This window comes from Phascolarctos cinereus, unplaced genomic scaffold (genome assembly GCF_003287225.1).
Source record: "Phascolarctos cinereus isolate Bilbo 61053 unplaced genomic scaffold, phaCin_HiC Scaffold_4;HRSCAF=312, whole genome shotgun sequence".
In the NCBI taxonomy this organism is placed as follows: domain Eukaryota; kingdom Metazoa; phylum Chordata; class Mammalia; order Diprotodontia; family Phascolarctidae; genus Phascolarctos; species Phascolarctos cinereus.
Window position 1 is genome coordinate 562,512,391 of NW_027555847.1, and position 24,366 is coordinate 562,536,756.

The 24,366-nt window shown below is 40.5% G+C and overlaps 1 protein-coding gene across 8 annotated transcripts in view; it reads left to right on the top strand.

Moving 5' to 3' along the window:
* Window positions 1–24,366, top strand: part of ADTRP (androgen dependent TFPI regulating protein) — a 144,545-nt gene that overhangs the window by 70,705 nt on the left and 49,474 nt on the right. For 2 of the 8 annotated variants that reach the window (XM_078153608.1, XM_078153607.1), the window contains exon 4: window positions 18,152–18,282. The exons of the other annotated variants lie outside the window; for them this stretch is intronic. In XM_078153608.1, coding sequence (XP_078009734.1) covers window positions 18,152–18,282 — 131 coding nt within the window. The remainder of the gene's footprint in view (window positions 1–18,151; window positions 18,283–24,366) is intronic. 8 annotated transcript variants of the gene reach the window in all.

Below are 24,366 nucleotides of genomic sequence, written 5' to 3' on the forward strand. Positions count from 1 at the left end.
TGACTGAACAACAACAAATACCTGTCCTAACTTGAAAGTAGTTTCCTTGTTACTATTTGTATCCTTTCCTTTGGTTTTGTTAACAGTTTTTGTCAAGCAAAGGAGCAGCACTTTCCACTTTTGATACAATGGTTTCTAAGACTTCCATGACTAATCCACAGTACTTGGAATCCTCCCAACCCAACCCTTCTGGCCCTTCAGATACACGTTATTTCCAGAGAATCATTATAAGCTTGCTGTCATGTATAATTGACATTCCCCTGCCATTGCTGTGCACACACACACACCCCCCTATTAATGTTAGTAAGAATGATATGTATGGACCAACCATGGGAAAGACTGCATTGTTGGGAGGCTAATAGCTGCCATTTATACTTGGTTGTCTTATTCAAAGTAGAACAATCCAACTGTTTTATTACCAATGATTACATTGTTCTTCATAAAGAGAAGGCAAGACCCTGCAAAGCGTTTTGTTAAATTTTGCCTTGTTAAAATTTGCTCCTCAGGTCCTAGTTAATACCAACTCAATCTAGACCCAGAGGAAATAGAGGCAGCATGGTATAAGAGAAGGAATAATGGATTGGGAATTGGAAAATCTAGGTTTGAATCCCAGCCCCAGCATTTACTAACAGTGCAACTTTGGGAAAATAACAGGATTTGAATGAAGAAAGTCTAATCTAGCTCTCTCATTTTATAGATGAGGAAATATGTCCAGAAGGTGAAGTAGATTGCCACAGCTATAAAGCTCTAGCCACTTAGCTATAAAGCTTTAGCCACTTAGCTACAAAGCTTGAATTGGAACCCAGATCCTCTGTCCCAACCCTCACCATTAGCTGCTGTTTCCATTGTACACTTGTGAGCCTCAAAGAGTGATTTCAAGGATCAAATAAGTTAATGTGTGTGAAGTGCTTTGTAAACCTGTGAAGTGCTACCTTAATTTCAGTTACATAAAATATTGTATGGATGACTAGTACATATACAAATGGTGAATTGCTTCATTTGGTCTATTGAGATAATAATAAGAAGAATGATAAAATTAAAAAACCATCTAGCCCTTTCTAGTTAAAAATTAATAAATAGAAAGTTCTGTATCATTAGATTGTGAAGTCTTTTGTTTTCTTTTGTATCCCCTATGCTTAGCCCAGTGCCTAACTCATGTTGTCATTCAGTCATATCCAACTCTTCATGACCCAGGGAACCATGGTATGCCAATACTGCCCATGAGGTTTTCTTGGCAAAGATACTGGAATGCTTTGTCATCTCCTTCTCCAGAAGATTAAGGCAAACAGAGGTTAAGCAATTTGCCCAGGATCACAAAGTAAGTGTCTGAAGCTAGATTTGAACTCTGGTCTTCCTGACTCCAATTCCAGTGCTCTGTCTACTAAGCCACCTAGCTGCCCCTACCTAACACATAGTAGGCACTTAATCAGTGTTTATTGATTGGTTGTATCAAATTATGCTTCTCATTACTGAAAGTGCAGTCTTTCAAGTCATAGTTTGCCATTGGTTGAAAACCTGAGACAAAAGACTTTTAGTTCCATTAATTAATCAGAAGTAATTTGTTGATGCCTATCATTGCACAAGGTTCTCTGGGAGTATCCAAGAAGCCATCTAGAAACTAGGTGGCATAGTGTATAATGTATTGGGACTGGAGTCAAGAAGACCTGGGTTCAAATCAGACACCCGTTAGCCACATGATTCTGGGCAAGTTACTTAAACTCTACCCATCTCAGTTTCCTCCCTCCCAGGCTTGTCGGGAGGATAAAGTTACCAATGACTTACTAAATGTAAAACCCAATGGTCCTCTTTTCATTCTTCCTTCTTCATCTCTCTGAAACTTGTGACATCTGAATACTCCTATTGAATATTTTCTTTTCCTTTAGCTTCACAGATACCATAATCTCCTGGTTCTCTCCCTACTTTACAAATCCTCTACCTAGCAAACAAAGCCTTCAGCAACTCAGTGCTACCCTATTTTTCCAGTCTTACTCTGGAGTTAACAGTTAACTCACATTCAGATCCCACCTCTGATACTTAGTCTCTGTGTGAACTTGGGCACATCATTTAACTTCCCTGGACCTCAATTTCCTCACCATTTCTCAATCTGTTGTCCTGTGATTTCCCTCCATGAACTGTGTTCAATCAAATTAGTCAATTGCTGTCTCCCAACCTCTATCCCAACACTCACTGTGTTCTCATCCCTCTGTACTTCTCAGGCTATTTCCCATCCCTGAAATGCCCTCCCTGTCCATGCTTGCCTTTTTAATTCATATCCATCTTTCATTCTTAGATTTTTGTTTCAGTCTTTCTCACATCACCTTCATTTCCACATGTATCTCTCAACCATCTCCTACCCAATAAACTATCTGCTTGTTGAAATAAAGAATAAAAAGGAAAATGGTCAGTTCAACAGAACTACCAATAGGTTAACTGCATTGGATATTCTGTGCAATATTCCAAATCTATAATTCTACTTCTGAAACAAGGTTGTTCACACACTTGAAATGTGAAGGTGGGACTTAAAGCCAGGTTTTCCTGACACTGAAGCCAATAATCCATATATTATGCTATGCAGTTTCAGCACTGTCTGTCCTCTATGTCTGGAGGACAATATTATACATAATTGTGCATTACACATAATTGTGTATTATATATAATGCATGTGTAACACATGCTCTGAAGGTATTTTCCCAAACCCAACTAACAAGCTGGATCCCCAGAGCGCAGCTGCTAGTTCTTCCTTAAGAGTTCTAAGGAGCTATGATGGTTGGGGGTAGGGGGTTCCATATATTATCATTCATGACCTCCTCCTGCCCCCGGCCATGGTGGGCTTCCCTATTATCAGTTGATATTGACTAGCCAGACAATTTTTGAAAAGGGGTATAAGGTGGTATAATTAAGAGCAACTGGTATAAAACATTCCACCCCCCAAAAAAAGTCTGTAACATACTCTCCCACAAGTACATAGAGTCCAGAAGAAAGTAGTTTCTGTCTTAGACAGAACAAGTGGCAACTCCCAGAAATCCTTTTGCTCAAGACTTCAAGATATTCTCTTTTGGCATGGCTTTCCTGGGCTCCTTTTAGAGTACTGAGGCTGCCTTTCCTTAATGTGCCCAGTCAGCCTAAGGCTCCTATGCAGGCTCAATCCCTGGCTGCTGCTATCTTGAGGGAGCTGGTAGGACACCAAGGAGAAATCCAAATCCTACCAATCTTAGGATGTTCAAAGGGTCCTTCCCTGATCAAAGAAGACTGGGTGAGAGATAGAGGCTTTCTCCCCCTACACACCCACCCAAAGTGATTCCCTTTCTACTCAAGCGACATGATATCTTGGGTCCCACGTGAACTACTTTGCTATTTTACAGAAACCCCACAGGACATAACTGAGTTTCTTCATGCAGTCCAAAAACATCTTCTGTACAAGCCTTGTGCCATTTCATCCAATGGCTTTCACACCTGGGCTGATTCTATTGCTTAATTACTTCAACAGACCCTGACCACAGCTGGTTCATACTTCAGATTGAGTCATTGACTCAGTGGAAATATTCTTACATGACAAAGATAGTGGGGTGAGGTGATTGATTAATGTGGCATTTAAAAGTTTGAGAGGCATAATTTCTGGGTAACATAGCCATTTTATTAATAATGCTAGCGTGTTTATTAATAAAAAGAGATCAGTGGCACTAAAATACCAAAGACCCTCAGATCAGTGGGCTCATGGAAGAGTGGTATTCCTGAGGGTACCAATCAACTCTGATTGGTTAACAATCAATGAGAGAACGACTATAACAATGAAGGGCTGGACTTATTCTAATGAACTTTGATTACATCATTTACCTCTAAATTACTCCCAGCCTTGGGCAATCAAACAAAGAATCTTTATTTCTCACCTCAACCAGGGCCGAAGACAATGAGTTAGGAGTTTCACCTTAAATTCCTTTTAAGGTTGGATGGGGTTTGACCAAGATTGAGGAGAGTTAATTCAATTTGATTATCAGTTGTGTGTGGTTTGTCCTTCATCCTCAGGGGAGGATCTTGACATCAGGGAAATGATGACATGAGTTGCATTTGACTTTGATTTGAGCGAAGGAGGGCTGTGCAAAGTCACCAGTCTCTGAACTTTGAAATGAGGACTATAGAAAAATGGGGAACTTTGGATGATCTCCCCAAATCATTGGTCATTAATAATTATTTCTCATTAATAAAATAAACTCTACCCTTACATGTACTATGTATAATAATAATGTATACATAATTGTATATGTGTATATAGCTATATATTGATATGTGGATAAACATGTATGATGTATATACATATGTACAGATATATAATAGAAATATGCTATATGTGTAATGTATGTGCACATAAATATAATGCATAGTATATTCATACTTTTGGAAAACTATGTAAACATATAGCTATGGACTGGGGCAGTTAGGTGGCTCTGTGGATACAGCATCAAGCCTGGAGTGAAGAAGACCTGAGTTCAAACCTGGCTTCAGACACTTAGTAGCTGTGTGACCCTGGGCAAGTCACATAACCCTCTTTGCTTCAGCTTCCTCCTCTGCAAAATGAGCTAGAGAAGGAAATGGCTACTCTAGTATCTTTGCCCAGAAAACCCCAAATGACTGAACAACAATAACATTGATTTGGATACTATATATTCATCCAAACATATATTTTTTATATGTACATCTCCTCTCCCCCCTTCAGATTTGGCAGCTAGTCTTTTCCCTTTTTCACATTTGACCCTACCTGCCAGCCTTCATGTTAGCAGTGCTTTTAAATTTGGAGTCATTCTTTCTTTTTTTTTTAATTTATTGATATCTTTCATTTGTATATCACTGCATTTTCCTATATGTCCCCTCCCCTTTCTCCCAGAAGCCATTTATTTTAATAAAGAATTTTTTAAAAGAGTGGGGAAAAAATCATCAAAATGAGCCAATACAGAAAAAGTCTGACATTACATGCAGTGTTCCACACATAGTAGAATTTAGTACTTCTCTAAATACACCCATAGTACTCCCATAAGTCCCTATATAATGCAAACATTACATACCAGCTCTGGAACTTTCTTACCACCTCTACAGGTATGCATGCACACACGTACTTTCTCTCTCTCTCTCTCTCTCTCTCTCTCTCTCTCTCTCTCTCTCTCTCTCTCTCTCTCTCTCTCTCTCTCTCACCAATCTCTTGACAAAATGCAGCCTTAAACTCTGCTTTGGCAATGTTCAACTCTGACCCTTTCCACATTAGAACTGAAGAATCAGAAACAGGCCAGCTTTCCATTAACTGGAAAGCAGTGTTACAAAGTCACTGCTCTTTGACTTCTGCTAGGGAGAGCAGAGAGATCTTTCTTAAAACACCAGCCTTGGAACATAGCCTTGCACTAAAGCAGGGAGAAGTACTTTGCCTTTCTGGTGCTATGGATCCCTTCGGAAGACTGGTGAAGCTGATGAAACCCTTCCCAAAATAATGTTCTAAAATACATAAAATAGAATTTGGAATTCAAAACTTAAAACCCAAATGTTAAAAAACTATTTAACATTCAATTGGGGGGAAATATATATATATATATATATATATATATATATATATATATATATATATATATATGTGTGTGTATGTGTGTGTGTATTTATAGGTATAAGTATATACACATACATATACATATATACATACACACACATATATATAAATAAAATATATAAAATAAAGTATGACATAAATGCATATAATGAAATATACAAAACAAATTACAAAGGAAAATACTTACATTGAAATATGTGTGCTTATGTAGATATGCATATGTGTTTTTATACACATGTATATATATACATATGTGTATGCATGCACACATACACATGTATGTCTATGTATAGACATACATACACACATATCTATATTTTAAAATAAGTGTGATGACCCAGGTTTAGGACCCTTTAAAATCCCTTGCAATTGCGTCTGTGTCTATCCAGTAAAGGATCCATGAAAATGGAACAAATCACAGCACTGGGCTATTACATGGGAATTATTTCAGAATGATAATCATGCTGGGGAATTGGGGGGGGCATGATGTGGTTTTAGAACTCTCTGCAGCCACTCTGTTATCATTCCTCTCACCCCCTCCTTGAGGCCTGGAAGGGCTTGAGCCAGCAGGTGCCTGCCAAACACAAGGCAGCTAAATGAGTGGCCCAAGGTAATGGAGTGAATGAGTCAGGAACAAATGGAGGATTCAGGAGCAGAGATACTTGAGTTCAGGCAATTAAACTACCTTGCACAGCAGAAAGTCTTCAGGTGGGTAGAAGAGATTCTGATCACGGAATTGTCAAAGGGTTTTTACCAATCCATTTAACTAAAATCAAGCAGTTACTGAGCTGGCTATAGCTGAGCCTCTCTCAGCGGATGAGATCAAGGTGGAAAGGGACATAATCATTAGATCCCAATTTAAAAGTCTTAGGATGTGAGCTGAATAAGGGACTCACTTTTCAAAACCCCAATATCCTACTTCCCTCTCATTCTCAAGAGGCAGAATTGTGGGAATAAGGATGAAAGTAAGAGTCCCTGCCATAATCCCTAAACCAAAGTCAGAATTGGATTTTCGTGTATTGGAAATCTTGCAGAAACTTCTTAAGCCCCTACCAAGAATCTGAATAATTGAGCTCCTATCAGATTCTATCAGCTACTCCCCAGTGGGTCATCCCCCTCTGTGATACAATAAACACTCCTGCTTCAACTGTGTGTTGCTGCTAATAGGGGAGGAAGTCTTTAGGCTGGAGAAAAATTAACCAGAACAGAGAACCTTATGATGCAGCTCAAGAGATAGCTGCATGTTATAGAAGAGAAAACTGAAATAATGAGAGACCTGGCTCTGAAACCTGGTTCTAACAGTTGGGGCTGCCACCTGGGGGAAGTGTGAGACAGTGGGGAAAAAAAAAACCCATTTAATTTAAGGTTCTTAAGAGGACCTTATTTCAAAACTGATTCCATAATTTATTATCTATGGACAAGGTCACTGAAAACAAGGAAGCCTTGTTTTTCTTGTCTGTAAAATGAAAGGGTTTGGAGTAGAACTCCAAAGGTCTCTGGTAGTTCACAATCTGTGATCTTACGAAGTTCCCTTGCCTGACTGACCCTCAGTTTACTCATTTGTAAAATGAGAATAATACTACTTTCTGCTCCACAAGGTTGTTAAGATTGATGCACTTTATAAAGTCTAGAGAGTGAGCTAAACGTGAGCCTATCTTTGAATGCCATTGAAATAATTAGAGAGTTCCTTCTAGGCTCTGCTAAAATCCTACCTTCTAAAAGAAGCCTTTCCCAGCCTCCCTTGATGTTAGTTTCTATCCCCAATTTATCCTGTCTATGTCTTGCTTATACAGAGTTATTTGCATCTTGTCTCCCCCTTTAGACTGTGAGCTCCTTGAGGGCAGGGTTTGTTTTTACTTTCTATTTGTATCTCAAGTGCTAGAGAATTCTTGTTCAGACTTTGTATCCCAATCACTTAATAAATTCTTGTTTAAATTAAGACTAAGTCAATGGAAAAGAAATTGAAAGCACAGTGGATAGAGCACCAGCCCTAGAGTCAGGAGGACCTGAGTTCAAATCCAGTCTCAGACACTTACTGGCTGTGTGACCCTGGGCAGGTCACTTAATCCTGATTGCCCTCCCCCCCAAAAAAAAGAGAGACAAAGAAAAGAAATTGAGTCACATGTCCCTATCACAAGAGCAGAATCATTTCCTATGAGATTAGTCCTGCCTCATTCTGTGCCTTAGCTTATGATGGTCCCCATACTGGGAATATTGAAATCCTCTTCTTTCCACCCCAAATTCAACTACCATTTCTTTTGGGACAACCTCCCATTGTCCCTAGCTAATGGTGACCTCTCCCACCTTGAGCTTCTTTCAACCTCTCATGTCACCCTGACCTCTCCTAAGCACTTAATCAGGGCAGAAAGCAATGTCACAGAATAGAGTGCTGGGCCCCAAACCAGGAAGACTTACCTCTGATAAATACTGTGGCTTTGTGACCTAAAGAAATTCCTTAACCTGTCAATGCCCAACTCTTCTAAATTAACCCTTGAAAATTACAAGGTGCAGAGGAAGATGCTGATCTGTATTGGTAGGAGTTCTTCACAGAGGACTCTACACAGATGAAATCATAATTTGGAAAAATAAATGAGGAGAGAGTATTTAATCATAGGATTGTAGATGTAGAATCAGGAAGGACCTCAGAAGTCATCTAGTCCTTCTTATGAATTTAAAGCAATTTTTGAACATGTTTCCTCTCAGTCCAAGAGGATGTAAGCTTCACAAGGGCAGGGACTGCTATGTTATTGTTGCTGTTTTTTGTCCTTATGCCCAGTACGAAAACTCATACATAGCTGGTACTTTCAACATTTGTTCAATTGGATTGAACTTGAAGTTCCCAGAGTTAGCTTAAGGAGTGAAGAACAGACTTGCTGTATGGGGTCCAGTCAGCCCTTTGGGCCCAATCTAATCTATATCTCACTTCTTGATGAAGTAGCATGCTCAGAACAGCTCCAATCAGGCCCCTGTCTGCCTTACAAATTTTGCACAACAGCTTTGGAACTGTGTCTTAACTTGGTTAGGTTAGGATAGGGTTTTTTTGAGCTGCCCCCACATCACACTTCCTCTGGCCTCTTCCTCTCTCCTCAGATGCGGAACAGCCATTTGTGCCTAATTGGGAATCAGAGTCTTTACAACCTTGCCTTTTTCCTCCCACCATGGGTTCCTTGGGTGAACTCAGTCCCAATCAAGAAAGTGCCTCTCTAAGGCCATTCTGAGTGCGTCATGTCTTCTACTTGATGGTATAATTATATTTGCCCACATGTAACTGCAACATCCTGTGTATTTCCATTTTGCGGTTGCTTTACTATGTCCTGAATTTTTTATATCTTTGTTGATTTTTGATCCCCCCTCTCGCTTCCAGGGAACAAGTTAGTTTACTTGTAGATGAGAGTCCTGCTAGGCCACTTCCTTAAGACATTGTCCATAATCTTCTTCCCACCTTCCTTTCTCACTCTGCGCCTCCACCTCAGCATCCTGAATTATCTGTTTGCTTTGCCTTTTTTGTGCAAAGCAGAAAGGGCAAGAGTGGGAAAATGATGGAGTGCAGCGTTTCTCCCATGGCTCGTGGCTCCATGTGCAACGGAGTGGCAATGATGGCTATGTGGATCTCTGTGGGGAGGTGACTCTGCATGTGTGTGGTGAACCCCAGGGGAGTAAGAAATAAAGGAGCTGTAAACATTGGAATATCAGCTTCTTATCTTCCCCGAATGCCAACTGTTCGCCAAATCCTTGATTTCCTCATTCCTAAAAGAAGGGGGTGGAATCTCTGAGGTCCCTTCTAAAATTCTGTTATCTATATTCTGCCAATTCCCACCTAACATCTGCAAGACCCAGAGATTCTGCTTAGAATATCGTTTCAAAAACACAGCCTCATTTGTGCCCCCACGCTCTGCCTCCTCAGAGGAGTGTCAATGATTACAGCAATTAAAATACTATGCAAGAAAAATGGGCCAATGCATTATGCAGGGGATGAGGTACCTCTCTCCTAGGAAATGCTTTTTACTGTAGTGGTGAGTCATTCCTGGAGCTCTTTTACTCCTGTTCTTCTTCAGAGTTTATTCCTAGTTATATGCTTCAGCTCTTCCTCACCATGCACCTCTACTTTGTCCTCTGCATGACACTAATTTTTAATCAAGGAATTATATGACAGGAAGAGAAGTTGGGTTAATTGGTAGGTGGTGCAGTGGATAGAGCACTGACCCTAGAGTCAGGAAGACCTGAGTTTAAATCCAGTCTCAGACACCTACTGGTTGTGTGACCCTGGGCAAGTCACTTAACATCGATTGCCTCAGAGAGAGAGAGAGAGAGAGAGAGAGAGAAGACCTGAGTTCAGATCTAGCCTCAGACACTTACTGGCTATGTTATTCTGGGCTATTCACTTAAACCTCTATTTGCCTCAGTTTCCTCATTTGAAAAATGGGGATAATAATAGCACCTACTTCATGGGGTCATTGTGAGGACTAAATGAGATAATAATTGTAAAGCACTTAGCACATTGCCTGGCTCATAGTAAGTACAATATAAATGTTAGTTATTATTATCATTGTTGTTATTACTATGTAGCAAGGAAGAGAGATGACAAGTGGACAGCTTGAGTGTCTCACTGGTAGCCTTTCAATATCATGAAAAACTGAAGACAGTCTCCAGAAAATTAAATGGACCATCTGTAGCAAATTTGTGGTAAGACATGAGCAAGAGTCTCTGCATGGGCAGGTATGGGTGAGTTAGAATCTGCGCCACTGAAGGAAGCTTCTCAATCAATGGGATCAGGGATGTATTTGAGAATTGAGTCATATGACTCTGCAACAGCCAATAGAGCAGCATCATAGATGTGGAGGCAGAACAGCCTTCAAAGGCCCTCCATTGGACAGATGAGGAAATGGAAGCTCAAAGGAGCTAAATGATTTATCCAGAGCAGGCATCAGAAGCAGAATGGGAACCCAGGGCCTCTGACTCCTGTGCCAGTATTCTTTCCATTGTACAATGCTGCCTCCTTCATTTACCCATCACATAACAACGAGTATTTTTGGTGAGGATGATGGACACCAACAGAAACAGCCTACCACTCCATTGCACATGGAACCAAGAACTCTGGGAGAAATACTGCACTGCTTCATCATTTCCCCACTCTTGCCCTCATTCTGCTGTCGCACAAAAAAGGCAAAGCAAACAGATAATCCCTGTAAAGACCTCAGAATGCTGAGGTGGAGGCACAGAGTGAGAAAGGGAGGTGGGAAGAAGATTAGGCACAATGTCCTAAGAAAGTGGCCTAGCAGGATTCTCATCTATGAGTAAACTAACTTATTCCCTAGAAGTGAAAGGGGGGCTCAAGGAATGAGTTATATTCTGTATGTGTCATTATGGGGACCTCAGTCAAGAGGAACAGGTACAGAGTACACTGTTCATGCTTTTTATGGGCAAACATTTCAAAGAACTCAAATCTTTTCACTGGAAAAAATTAAAATACATATTTAGCCATTACCCAAAGGAAAACAGCAGTATCAGCCATGCTGAAATGCATCACTAAAAAGCACAAAAATGACATCCTTACATACGTTGTTTTTGTCAGCATCCTTTGCCTGCAGTCAAGAGAAGAAAATATTCGTGAGACTTCATTTTCTGCTTCTTGATTACAAAACTGTGCTCCCCACCTCTCAAGTGGGGCAGCAGCTGCCCAAAGAATGATGTTCCAGTTGATTTAGTCTTGTTTTGCTTTTTCAAACCCTCTTTCCAGCCCTATTCAGGAGCACTGCTGTTCTATACCTGAATTACTGAGTAGCTGGGATCAGGCTGGCAGGGTTGTACATTCAATCAAGGGGAGTCATGATAAAGAGAGTGGACATTCAGACTGGGAGGAATGAGAAGGAGCAGGCAGTTTTCTGGTCAGATAGAGAGCTTCATTCCCAAATTGACCAGGGCCTAGACTTTAAAAACAACAGTGATAATGTGCATTTCTTTAGTGCTTTGAGATTTTTAAAGGAGGTCTACAATTGTAAAAGGCTGACAATTATTATTGTCCACATTTTACCAGAAGGAAAGGAGGGAGAGAAGGAGGGAGGGAGAAAGGAAAGAAGGAAGGAAGGAAGGAAGGAAGGAAGGAAGGAAGGAAGGAAGGAAAAGGAAGGAAGGAAGGAAGGAAGAAAGGAAGGAAGGAAGGAAGGAAAGAGAGGAAGGAAGGAAGGAAAGAGAAGAATGAAGGAAGGAAGGAAAGAGAGGAAGGAAGGAAGGAAGGAAGGAAAGAGAGGAAGGAAGGAAGGAAACAATTATTAAATACCTACTATGTGCTGGGCATTGGACTAAGCACTTTATAAACATTATTCATTTGATCCTCACAAGAACCTTGGTAGATGGGTGCTATTGTTATCCCCATTATACACATGAGGAAGCTAAGCCAGATAAAGGTTAAGTGACTTGTCTAGGGTCACATAGCTAGTAAGTGTCAGAGGTTGGATTTGAACTCTCATGTTACAGGAAAGGAAACAGGTTCATAAAATGAAAGCAAACTGCCCAATGTCACATCATTTATAATTGGTGGCAGAGTAGGGACTTGAAACCAAGTCTTTTGACTCAACATCCATTGCTCTTTCCCACTAGGCCATAATATTTCTCTAGTCCCAGGTCAGCTACTGTCTGTGTGACTTTAAGTAAGTCACTTGTTCAATCTAGGGCACCATTTCTCTGTAAAATGCAGGGTTTGTGGTAGATGATCTTGAATGCCCCTTCCAGCTCTAAAATGCTCCAATGCCATCACCTTAATTGGGATCACTTATTTGGCATTTAAAATCCAACCTAACTTTCCAGCCATATACATCTATTCCCCTTGAGCTACTTTTGTGATGCATCCAAACTGACCTTCTATTTCTCACACTTTAATTCAACTCGTCATCTCCATGATTTTGCACAGGTAATCCCAAATAGCTAGAATGCCCATCCTCACTTCTATCCTAATTTTCTTTAAAGCTTGGCTTAAAAGTCACCTTCTACACAAGGCCTTTCTTGACGCCACCATCTTCTAATATCTTCCTCCACCATGACTTCATATTTATTTTACACATATTTTACAAATGTTTACATCTTTACATGTTGTCTCCACTAATAGAAATGGAAGTTATTTGAAGGCAGGGCCTTTTTTGTTTTTGTCTTTGTATCACCAGGATCTACTATACTGCCTGGCACATTGTAAGCTTGTGGATTGATTGATTGAACTGATTTCCAACTAGGGAAATGGGATGGTGGCATACCTGGAAGGGGGTAAACTTTTTGCCAATCAAATCAAGGAAAAAAACATACTAAATACTTGATGTGCGCAGTGCACTTTGCTAGATACTGGGATAGATTAAAAAATAATAAGATGGAGCTGTATGACCCTAAGCAAGTCACTTAACTTTTCTTCCTCAAAAAAAAAAAGATGGGGTCCCTGCTCTCAAGGGGTTTATAGTCTGGTAGGCGTGATAAAACAAATATGCAGGTCAGTAGAATACAAATCCATTCAACAGTGCATATTTATTAAATATATGCTGGTATAATTCTTATTTTGTGCAAAAATAGGGCATGAACAAGCCCTGCCCTGAAGGCATTCATAGTCTAGTTGAGAAGGGAAGTGCCTCCTATGTGCTTAGGTTCTGTGCTAAGTGTTTTACAAAACTTATCTCATTTGGTCCTTGCAACAACTCTGTGAGATAGATGCTATTACTATCCGTGTTTTACAGTTGAGGAAACTGAGGCAGATAGAGGTTAAGTGACTTGCCCAGACTCACACAGCTAGTAAAATGCCTGAGGCTAGATATGATCTCAAGGTCTGCTGCACCACCTCTAGCTGCCTCTACTAGGGGAGACATGACACAGAGACAAGAAAAATTAAATAGGGGCAGCTAGATGGCACAGTGGCTAGAGCACTGGCCCTGAAGTCAGGAGGACCTGAACTCAAATCCAGCCTCAGACCAAACACTTGACACTTACTAGCTGTGTGACCCTGGGCAACTCTCTTAACCCCAGTTGCCTAAAAAAAAAGTTAAATAACAGAATGTTTAACTAACAATAAATAAAATATGAGATGCATTGCATGGTCGAATAGCCTAATGATTGGGACAGACCATGAGTGTTATGAGATATGAGAGAGAGAAATCATTGCTGATGCTCCTTATTTTTATAGACAAGGAAACTAAGGCACAGAGAGATTGTAAACCAAGATCTTTTGGGCCCAAGAACCTGAATCTTCCTACTCTAGATCCAATTCTCTTTTTTTTCCCATTTCTCCACTCTACCTGTCATGGTAGTCTTTTAGGATTCTCTTCTTTATAGTCCCTCTCCTAAGCCCTGCAACTGAGGTCCCATCTCAAAAACAAAACAAAATAAAACTTTAGATGCAATCATCCAACCCTCTCTCATTTTGCAGTTAGGGAAACTAAACACCAGAGAAAGGGAGTAACGTGTCTAGTTATATAATTAGTAAATGGAATGGCCAAGACTGGAGTCTATGTCTACTGACCTTTCACCTAATATTCTTTCCCCTCTCCCATATCATATTATGTAAAAATTTGGTGTACATTTGGATTTGATGTTCTATTTTAGTATCATTTTTTTTAATATGGTTAACATAATTAATGTTTCAGCATTGTGTTTTTAATGTCATTAAATCTCTTATGCTCCCATTAGCAGCCTTCATGGAAGTTTGGAACATAAAGCCACAAACCAATCAACTTTGGCTAGCTTGGCCAGTGCTTAACTTTACATTGTGTTGACTTTGAAGTTCTGTCAGGTTACTTGAACTGAAACCTCCAAGTGGGGAAAATTCCGAAAATACTTTTCTGGTGCCTACAAATATAAGAGGAGGTTTTTGATGTTGTTTCTGGGAAGTGTAGCTGATCTGTGCTTTATTTTCAAGTACACCTGCCCATATTTAGATTTCTAACCAACCCTTCATCCATTTTGACAAATGAATAACATTACAGGTTTTGGTGTGGTTAACAGATCAGATGTGGTGATGACATGCGGCAGGAGCAAGCTGAACTGGGCTCTTTTTGCACTGAGATCTAAACAAAGCCCAACAAAGACTTTGTCCCTGTCTTCTGGTAGCTTAGCATCTATGAAAAAAGTTAAAACATGGGCAAATACACATTGAGAAAGGTACTTTCCCCATATAAAATAGAAAACACATCACTTTTAGTTTAGTTTTTAAACATTTTCCTTTTTCTTTATGAAAGCTGCAATGAGCTAATTCAAAGGTGAAGAAGGTGGTGGGAGCAGGGGAGAAGGATGGCAATTATGAGATTAGAAAAGGAAGTGATGATTGGGGCAGCTAGGTAGGTGCAGTGGATAGAGCATGGGCCTGGAGTCAGGAGGACCTGAGTTCAAATCCAGTCTCAGACACCTAACACTCATTAGCTGTGTGACCATGGGCAAGTCACTTGACCCCGATTGCTTCACTTAAAAAAAAAAAACAAAGAAAAAGAAAGAAAAAAAGAAAAGGAAGTGATGAATATATCAAAAAAAAAAGGTGAAGGGAGAAGAGGATCAAAGTCCAAAGAGAAAGAAACAGGTAAAACAAAATATAGTATTATCTTAGTCACTAATGTGGGGGTGAGGGTGGGGGAAGACTCCCCTTGTTTTTCTTCAGGACAGATAAGACAAGCACCATCTTAACTTAGTTTGAAGTCAGCAGTGGTGATAGTCCCTTATTACATTTTGGCTGGTTCAGACTATGTTTCTGGGTCCCTCCTATTGCTCACAGAGAGCTACAGAGTCAACAAATGGATCAACAAACATTTATTAAGTATTTACTGTGTGCCAGGCACTGTGCTAAGCACTGTGGATACAAAGAAAGGCAAACATTTTCCCTACCCTCAATAGAACTCACATTCTAATGGGAGAGACAACATGAAAAAAATTATACATAATAAATATGTACAGTAGAAACGGAAAGCCATCGCGGAGGGAAAACACTAGCTGGGGAAGGAGGGAGCAGGAAATGGATCCTTTTCGGGGGGAATTTCCATTCTTTCAGGAATTCACAAGAATAACCCAGCTGCCAGATCCAAGTGAGCAAGTTATAAGAAAGACATGAATTGGCTCACACAAGAATAATGCTCCTTGGTTCCCTTAGTCCTGGGACTTTCTCAAGTATGGAATGTAACACTTTTAATAGTCATCTGCCCTGCTGAAGCAGAGATAAATGGTGACTGGAAGGATAGTAGTAGGGTTTGCCTAGTATGGAGGATTAGAGAGTTACTGACAGGAGGAAGGGAGGCCTCAACTGACGAATCACCATCTAGGTGCACAACTGCAGTGGCTTCCCTTCCCATAGTCCATATCTATGCATCTCTTCCTCCTCCAGCTCAGTGTTCATCAAACTAGATATCCTTGCATGAGAAGTGTGGTTCCCCCAAGTGCCATGCAACATCCTCATGAAAGTGCTTAGGGGGCTTGATATCTATGTATCATTGACAACCTGCCCAGTGTCGGCAGAGACCTACCATGATATGGAAAGGGACTAGAGTCAAAGTCTTCATGATGACAACACAGTTCAATGCCAAGATGCTGGTTTGAGTGGAAGATAGAACTGACCTAGCATGAAAGAGCCATGATTTTATACCCAGCTTATTCCCCCAACCATCTCAAGCCAACTTTGTGCTTACTAGCTTGTAGGTCCATGAGGCAGTCAACAAACATTTATTAAAAGTGCTAGGGACAACTAGGTAAGTAGGTGGTGCAGTGGATAGAACACTGATCCTGGAGTTGGGAGGACCTGAGTTCAAATCCAGCCTCAGACAATGTGACCCTGGGGAAGTCACTTGACCCAGATTGCCTTAAAAAAAAAGTGCTTACTTTGTGCCAGGAACTGTGCAAACTGCTGGGAATACAAAGAAAGGCAAAAACACCATCCCTGTTCATAAGGAGCTCACATTATAACATAGGAGACAATGTGCAAATAATTATATACAAAATATATTCAGTAAAAATTCAAGATAACTTCAAGGAGAAAGTACTAGCAATGTATGATTGGGTTGAGGACCTAGGAAAGGATGAAAGTGGAAGTGAGGATGGACCATTCTAGGTGTGAGAAACAGCCAGTGAAGATGTATGAGTTGGAAGAGGGGCCATCATACCAGGATGAGCGAGAAGACTAGTGTAAATAGATAGTGGAGCACATAGAAGGGAGGAAAGGTAGGAAAGGTAAGAAGAGGGAAGCCTGTGAACAATTTTAAAAATGAAACAGATGATTTTATGTTTAATCTTACAGGTAACATTGAGCCACTGGAGCCGATTGAGGGGGGAGTGACATGGTCAGACTGAAGCTTTAGGAAAGTCACTTTGGCAGCTAAGTGGAAGACCAACCAGGCTGGGGAAAAGCTTATGTCTGAGGAGCCAACCAAAGATGTTGATCTTTCTTGACTGCTTACTTCATTGAAAATGCCTGAGAGCTGCCTTTTACTTACTATACATAATTACAATTAGGTTATCTGGGCCTTAGTTTTCAGAGATCAGGCTATCAGGCAAAGAGTTTAGTCGAAGGCAGGTGAGAGGTCAATGTTTAGAAGAGTGAGTGCCCTTCTCTCAGGCAAATGCCTCAGGTAATAAAAAAAAATCTTTACTAATATATATCTTTACTAACCATATTCGAGTACAGATGGAGAAGGAGGTAGCTAGATGACTCAATGGATAGCACACTGAACGTGAATTTAGGAAGACCTGAATTGAAGTCTGGCCTCAGACACTTACTAGCTGTGTGACCCTGGGCAAGGCACTTAACCTGTTTGCCTTAATTCACTGGAGAAGGAAATGACAAGCCACTCCAGTATCTTTGCCAAGAAAACCCCATGGACAAAATGATCCACTGGGTCATAAAGAGTCAGACATAACTGATAGAGATGTTGTTGCTGTTTAGTCATTCAGTCATGTCTGCCTCTTCGTGATCTCATGGACTAAAGTACATCAGGCCCTTCTACCCTCCATTATCTCTCAGAGTCTGTCCAAGTTAATGTTTGCTGTTTTCATGACACTATCTATCTCATCCTCTCTCATCTCCTCCTTTTGCCTTCAATCTTTCTCAATATGAAGGTCTTCTCTAGTTCTCGTTATGTAGCCAAAGTATTTAAGCGTCAGCTTCAGTATTTGACCTTCCAGTAGATAGCCTGAATTAATTACTTTAAGTATTAACTTACTTGATCCCCTTGCTGTCCATGAGACTCTCAAATAAGCAGCACAAATCAAAAGCGTTCATTCTTGGCACTCAGCTTTCCTTATTGTCCAACACTCACAGCCATACGTTGTTACTGGAAAAAAAAAAGTATCTTTGACTATACAGACCTTTGATATCTCTGCTTTTTAGTATGTTGTCCAGATTTGCTGTAGTTTTCAGTCTGGGCCCTGATCTTCTGAAATCCTCCTCAACCACCCCCTCTATTTCCCTAAGGCCCTCCAGATAGAAAACTTAGATAGAGATTTGGGGTCAGATACAGACCCGATATTCATTAAAATTTATGCAGATATGGAGATAAGTTAGTGATTATGGAACCACAGGAGCTTTGACAGCTCCTCTTTCCCCTTTTCTGTTTCATACAGGTTTTTAATACATCAATAGCAGCCTTAGATCTTCTTGCTCTGAAGAATGAGTCAAAAATGCCCATAACTGAGCCAGAGGAAAGCATCAGTGCTTCACTTTCTTCAATAAGAGCACGTTTTTCTTCTCTTGGGTAAATTTAACTTTTAATGTATCAGAGATATTTGGGGCTTTTCCTTCTGGGTTCTGTTAGAGTTACAGTGCTCAGAAAGAGCCTTCCTGGTATCAGTGGATTGTGGATGAAAGCTCCCAGGTTTGAGGCCTCCTTCCTCAACTACATCTTTGAACACTTAAAAGCTTCATTTCACTTCTCTGACATGAGAGGGGATTTTGAGACTTTCTAAGGATATTTCTTCATAAAAAAATCATAGCAATGGAATATGCCTTTACTTTCACTAGCTAAAAGCCCTTTGGGAGTGTCAAGGACCCTATATGTACATTCAGGACTACAAACACATAGTAAATAGATTTTTTTTCATCAAGCTTTCATTTTCTGATTCTCACTATACATGCATTTATGATCTTACTGATAATATTGCTTGCAGAGGCAACTAGGTGGCTCGGTGGATAGAGTGCTGGACCTGGAGTCAGGTAGATCTGACTTCAAATTCAGCCTCAAACATTCACCAGTTGTGTAACCCTGGATAAGTCAATGAATGTCTCAGTTCCCTCATCTGTAAAATGGGGATAAAAACAACACCTACCTCTCAGAATTGTTGTGAAGATAAAATGAAATAATATTTGTAAAGCATTTTACAAACCTTAAAGTATCAAATTAATGCTAGCTATTATATTCCAATTTTTGTGGCCATTAAAAAGGTTCGAGAGATATAGTTGCTGGGTAATTAAATCATTTTAATAATAAAGTCAGCAAATCATTAATAAAAAGATGGTCATTTGGCCATCTCTCTTAGACCAAAGACCAAATTATGGCAGTGGGCTCACAGTTTATATACCCTTCCAAGCAACGAGGGACTGCTAGTGAAATCATGTCACCCTCGGACAGAAAAATGATCTCTACTCAAAATCACCCACAGCCCTGGGCTATGTAGACAAAAGGATCTGTCTCCACCCAAGTTTGAGTAGAATACAATGGGCTTCCCCATTTTAGATTAAGTTTCTTGTAAAATTGGGTAGGGTTTGGCAAGATCAAGGAGAGTCAGTGAAATCTCATTATCAGTAATGTCCTTCAACTGACAATTTAAATCAGAACCTTAGAATCAGGGGAGAGCTCTGAATCTCCCCAAGATATTGGCTATTAATAATTATTTCTCACATTGTCGATCTTCAGACTTAGGATGTCAGCAGATATGGGATTTAAATAATGCAGATGACTCCATAGCAGCGGAAGAGACATCTGCCTGCCACCGTTCCCCCAGCGTTCAATGAAGTCTTTGGGCTAAAGCAGATAAATACGATAGAATATTTGGGGTGAGAAATGCAGCCCAGGACACTGAGCAGGACCCAAGGGATACGAGAGGACAGTAGAAATTTTGGAGTCCATAGAGATGGGTTCCTGACACGGTCTTGAAACGTGAAAACTTGAGGAAGCTAAGAGGTCCATATACTATGGACAGAAGGCTCTAGCTCAGGAGTTCTTAACTTGTTTTATGTGTCATGTGCCCCTTTGGTTTGCCAAGAAAGCCCCATCGACTGTATTGGTGTGTTATGGTCCCTGGGTCACAAAAACAACAGCAGCAGCAACACCATCCCTTTGGCAGTTTAGTGAAGCATACAAACCCCTTTCTCAAAATGTGTTTAAATGCATAAAATAAAATGTATAGGATTATGAAGGAAATAAACTATTACAATACAGTTATACAAATATATATATATTTAAAACAAATTCTCAGATCCTAGGTTAAGAACCACGGTGGGCTAGCAAGATTCCCCAGCTGGTACAGAAGGACTATGGAAGCTGACCAAGGTTTACAACAATAGCAACCACTAACAAGTAGATTGCAGGTGGCTAGCTTCATTGGTTAAAGCATGAGGCTGACGAAGCCAAAGTGAGAGACTCTATCGTAGTGCAGGTCAATCATTTTTTGTTCTTTCACCTTAGCCACAGATGAATTGAGTGCAGAATTCAGTCAGGATGAGCTAAGTTCCAGTCTCATCTGAGACATTAGCTATACGACCTTATCATTCAAGTGAACAGCTCTCTCCAGTTGCCAATGAGTTCTTCATTGCCAAATCTGATGGCCTGTTCTCAGTCTTTATCCTCTCAACTAATCAGATTTGATGACTTTTCCTCAGTTCTCATCCCTACTAACCAATATACTGCATTTGACACTGATACCTACCTTCTCCTGGATATTCTCTCTTTTCTGGGTTTTTGTAACAATACTCTCTTCTAAAGCCCTTTACAACCTGGCTCCAACCTATCTTTCCATTTTCATTGAATGTCACACCTCCTTCCCTCCAGCCATATAACCTGTGATCCAACCAAACTGGTTTTCTCTTTATTCCTCACACTGGATTCTCCATCTCCTGTCTCTTTACTTAGAATCCATTCCTCTTTCTACCTCGTAGAGTCCAATTCTTCCTGTAAGATGCAACTCAAGAAACACTATCTACACAAAGCCTTTCCTGACCCTCCCAAATCCTGTCCACCAACTGCTGGTGTCCTTTCTACCAAACTACCTTGTATTTAGTGCATTAGAAGTATCTGGGGCTATTTATTCCTTTTGGGCTCTGAAACCTACACAGGCATAGGAGTTACATAGTCAAGGAGAGTCTTCTTTGTCTATATTTGTATTTATTCACATTGTGTTTATGTTGTATGCGTGTATATGCGTGTATAGTTGTGTGTTTACATATACATATGTATAAATGAGTGTGTGTGTGTGTGTGTCTGTCTGTCTGTGTCTGTTGTCAACTCTCCCATTTGAATGTAAGCTCCTTGTTATTAGTGATTGTTTCATTCTTTGTCCTTGAATTCCCACCACCAAGCATCATGCCTGGCACAAAATAAATACTTAATCAATATTTGTGAATTGACCAACCTCTCTGGGCCTCATTTTCCTCATATGTAAAATGGGAGGGCTGGACTCCATGACTTCTAATGTCTTTCTCAGTTCTAAGTATATGATTCTACTTGATCAACTTGCTGACAACATGTGCTGATGGTCACAAGAGTCATCAGGTAAAAAAAAGTATATCTGGCTCAATGCAAATATACTACCATACAAGAAATAGTAGTGACCCTGAATTCATTTGCAGAGAACTGCAGCAATACAAGTAAGTTGTTGGCTAACCAATAACTGAGCTGCCCAGTGGATGGAGTCAGGGACAGGAGGAGAGGCATCTTCCTGAGTTCAAATCTAGCTTCACATAATTACTAGCTGTGTGACCCTGGGCTAGTTCCTTAACTCTGTTTGCCTCAGTTTCCTCATCTGTTAAATGAGCTGGAGAAGGAAATGGCAAACCGCTCCAATATCTCTGCCAAGAAAACTCCAAATGGGGTCATGAAGAGTCAAAGATGACTGAAAAAAATGACTGAACTACAAGCAGTAAACTAGAAGTCAGAGGAGCTAGATCTAGTTCCTGTACCATCACCCGTGTGACCCAAAGAAATAGCTTTACCTCTATTGATATCAATTTTCTCACCTATAAAAATAATGTGGTTGAGTCGATGATATCTAGTCTCTTAGGAATACTGTAAATATTATTGGTTCAAAGGGAAAGTCCCAAAGGGGTTGGTTCAGGTCTCCTCTATCCCCCCCCCCCATCTAGCCAATCTGTAATGCATCCTTTGTAACGCATGGAATGCCTCTTTAGGCTAGGCTTTTTGCTTTTCTTCACAACCTTTATGTGAAGATCCTTGGTTAAGACACAAACATATAAAATTGCCCCTGGATGCAATCATGCAGAGCATCCCTTTTCAGGAAATCAAATGTTGGTGAAATATATTGATCATCCTTCCCATTAATGGCATCATATATTTGTGCATCCTCCTCCTACCCCAAAATATCTCACTTCGGTCAATACACCCACAATTCTATAACCATGCATTTTCCTTGGAGAGTCATAGGACTACGGGAAAGTACCCTGATAATACAAGCTATGGGGGAGCGGCAACAGAACTTCAACATACAGTCCCTGAGATTGGCTCAAACTCCCTTCATCTCATGTTTATCTCAGCCTTTCTCTTCACCAGAATGATTGTTAAACATTGGTCTTCCTCACTTCTGTATGTAGTTAAGACAACCTCAAGGTTGCGAATTCAAGGTAAGGCAGGTCTGCGTGTGTGTGTGTGTGTGTGTGTGTGTGTGTGTGTGTGTGTACATGTGTACAGTAAAGCAAGATTTTGGGAAAGGGATAGAAGAAGAGAAACAGAAAGTGGCTTCACATCTCTTCCTTACTCCCTCCCTTTCTCCTTTCCTTCCTTCTACCCTCACTCTCTTTTTCCTTCTCTCCCTCTCATATGTCATAAGCTTAGGAAAGGAGAGAAAAGAGACTCCCATAAAAATGACCAATTCTCAGTTATGGAAAAGCCACTATGATGTCAGAATAAGGACTAGATCAGCCTCCATAGTGTCTTCATGGTGGACACAGAAGTTACATTAGCCTTTGAAAGATGAATAGGCTTTAGATCAATGAATGTGAAAGGCAAGGTTGTTCTGGATACAAATAATGACATCAGCAAAAGCACAGCACTGGGGATGAGAAAAGCATGTACAAGGAACTGTGGGGTGACCTACATGACCTAGACTTGGAAGTACATATTAAAAGGAATTATGGCATAGTGGAAAGGCCATCACATTGGGATCACAATCTTGGGTTTCAATCACAACTCTGACATTTTCTACCTGGGTCCTTGTGGATGAGCCACCTAACCTTGGAGACTGGGTTTCCTGGTCTGTAACTTAGGGATAACTATATTTGTACTACCTCCTACCCAGGACTGCTGTGGGGGAAGGGCCATATGAACTTTCAAGTGTTAGAATAATAGAATTGTGGGCTGTTTTGTGGTAGTGGGAAATTAGGTTGGTTAGGTAAGAGTGAGTTTTTATTGTGCAGCCTTAAAAACCAGGGAGAAGAGTTTGTATATAATATGATAGACATTGGTGAATGCTTTCTTCACACGCCTGAATTTAATGTGTGTTTCACTTTCCCATTGAATTAGGAAGTGAAACTATGAGGGGGTTAGTTTCAGAAGTCATTGGATCGTGGACTTAGAGCTAGAAAGGATATTGGAAACCGTATTTAATGATCAAGAAACTAAGGTATTAAGAGGTTAAGTGACTTGTCCATGGTTACCCAGCTGGTGAGTGTCTAAGTCAGGATTTGAACTCAGGTTTTCTTGATTACAACTCCAGTGCCTTATCTACTTGATCCTGCTTGTCTCTCATGTGGCAACATCTGCAGGATGGATTAGAGGGGCAAGAGATAGGAGATTAGGGCAGTGAGGTGGTACAGTGAAGAGAGTGCCAGATCTGGAGTCAGGAAGACCTGAGTTCAAATCCAGCCTCAGACACTTACTGGCTGATCTTGGTTAAGTCACTTAACCCCTCTTTGCGTTGTTTCTTCATCTGAATAATGGGGATAATAACAGCATCTACCTCCCAGGGTTGATGTGAGGATGAAATGGGATAATAATTGTAAAGCTCTTAACATAATGCCTGTCACAATGGTTGTTGTTGTTCTTCTTATTATATTTAGGAAGTTCAGTGAAGCTGCTTCTGTAGCAGTACATTCTTAATGGCTGTTAACAGTTCTTCAAATAGTCTGATTTTTCTTCTACCATACATAGCATACTTTCTTCAATACATACCTCTGGCATCCATTATCAACCAATCGATAACCAATCCAAAAACATTTATTAAGTGCCAGGCACTATGCTAAGTGCAAGCTTTCTGATGAAGACAATAACTCCTCCCCACTTGGTGGATGATTTAATGAGCGGCTGTAGCCCCTCCCTCCCCCACCCCCAAATCACCTTTATAGTCATCACAGTAACCCAGGATAAGTATCCCCCAACTTGGCCTAGCAGGTCCTTAGAGGACAGCAATCAAGGTCATTGCCACTTCTGGACTTGAAGCCTATCTCAGAAGATTCTACAACAACTTGCACTCCACTGACACAGTCCTCGGCACCATAATGAGGCGTCAGAGTAAGATGTTAGAGGTGGCACCCAAGACATTTTTGTGGTTATCATGTCCAGTTCTTTGTAACCCCATTTGGAGTTTTCTTGGCAATGATACTAGATACTAGA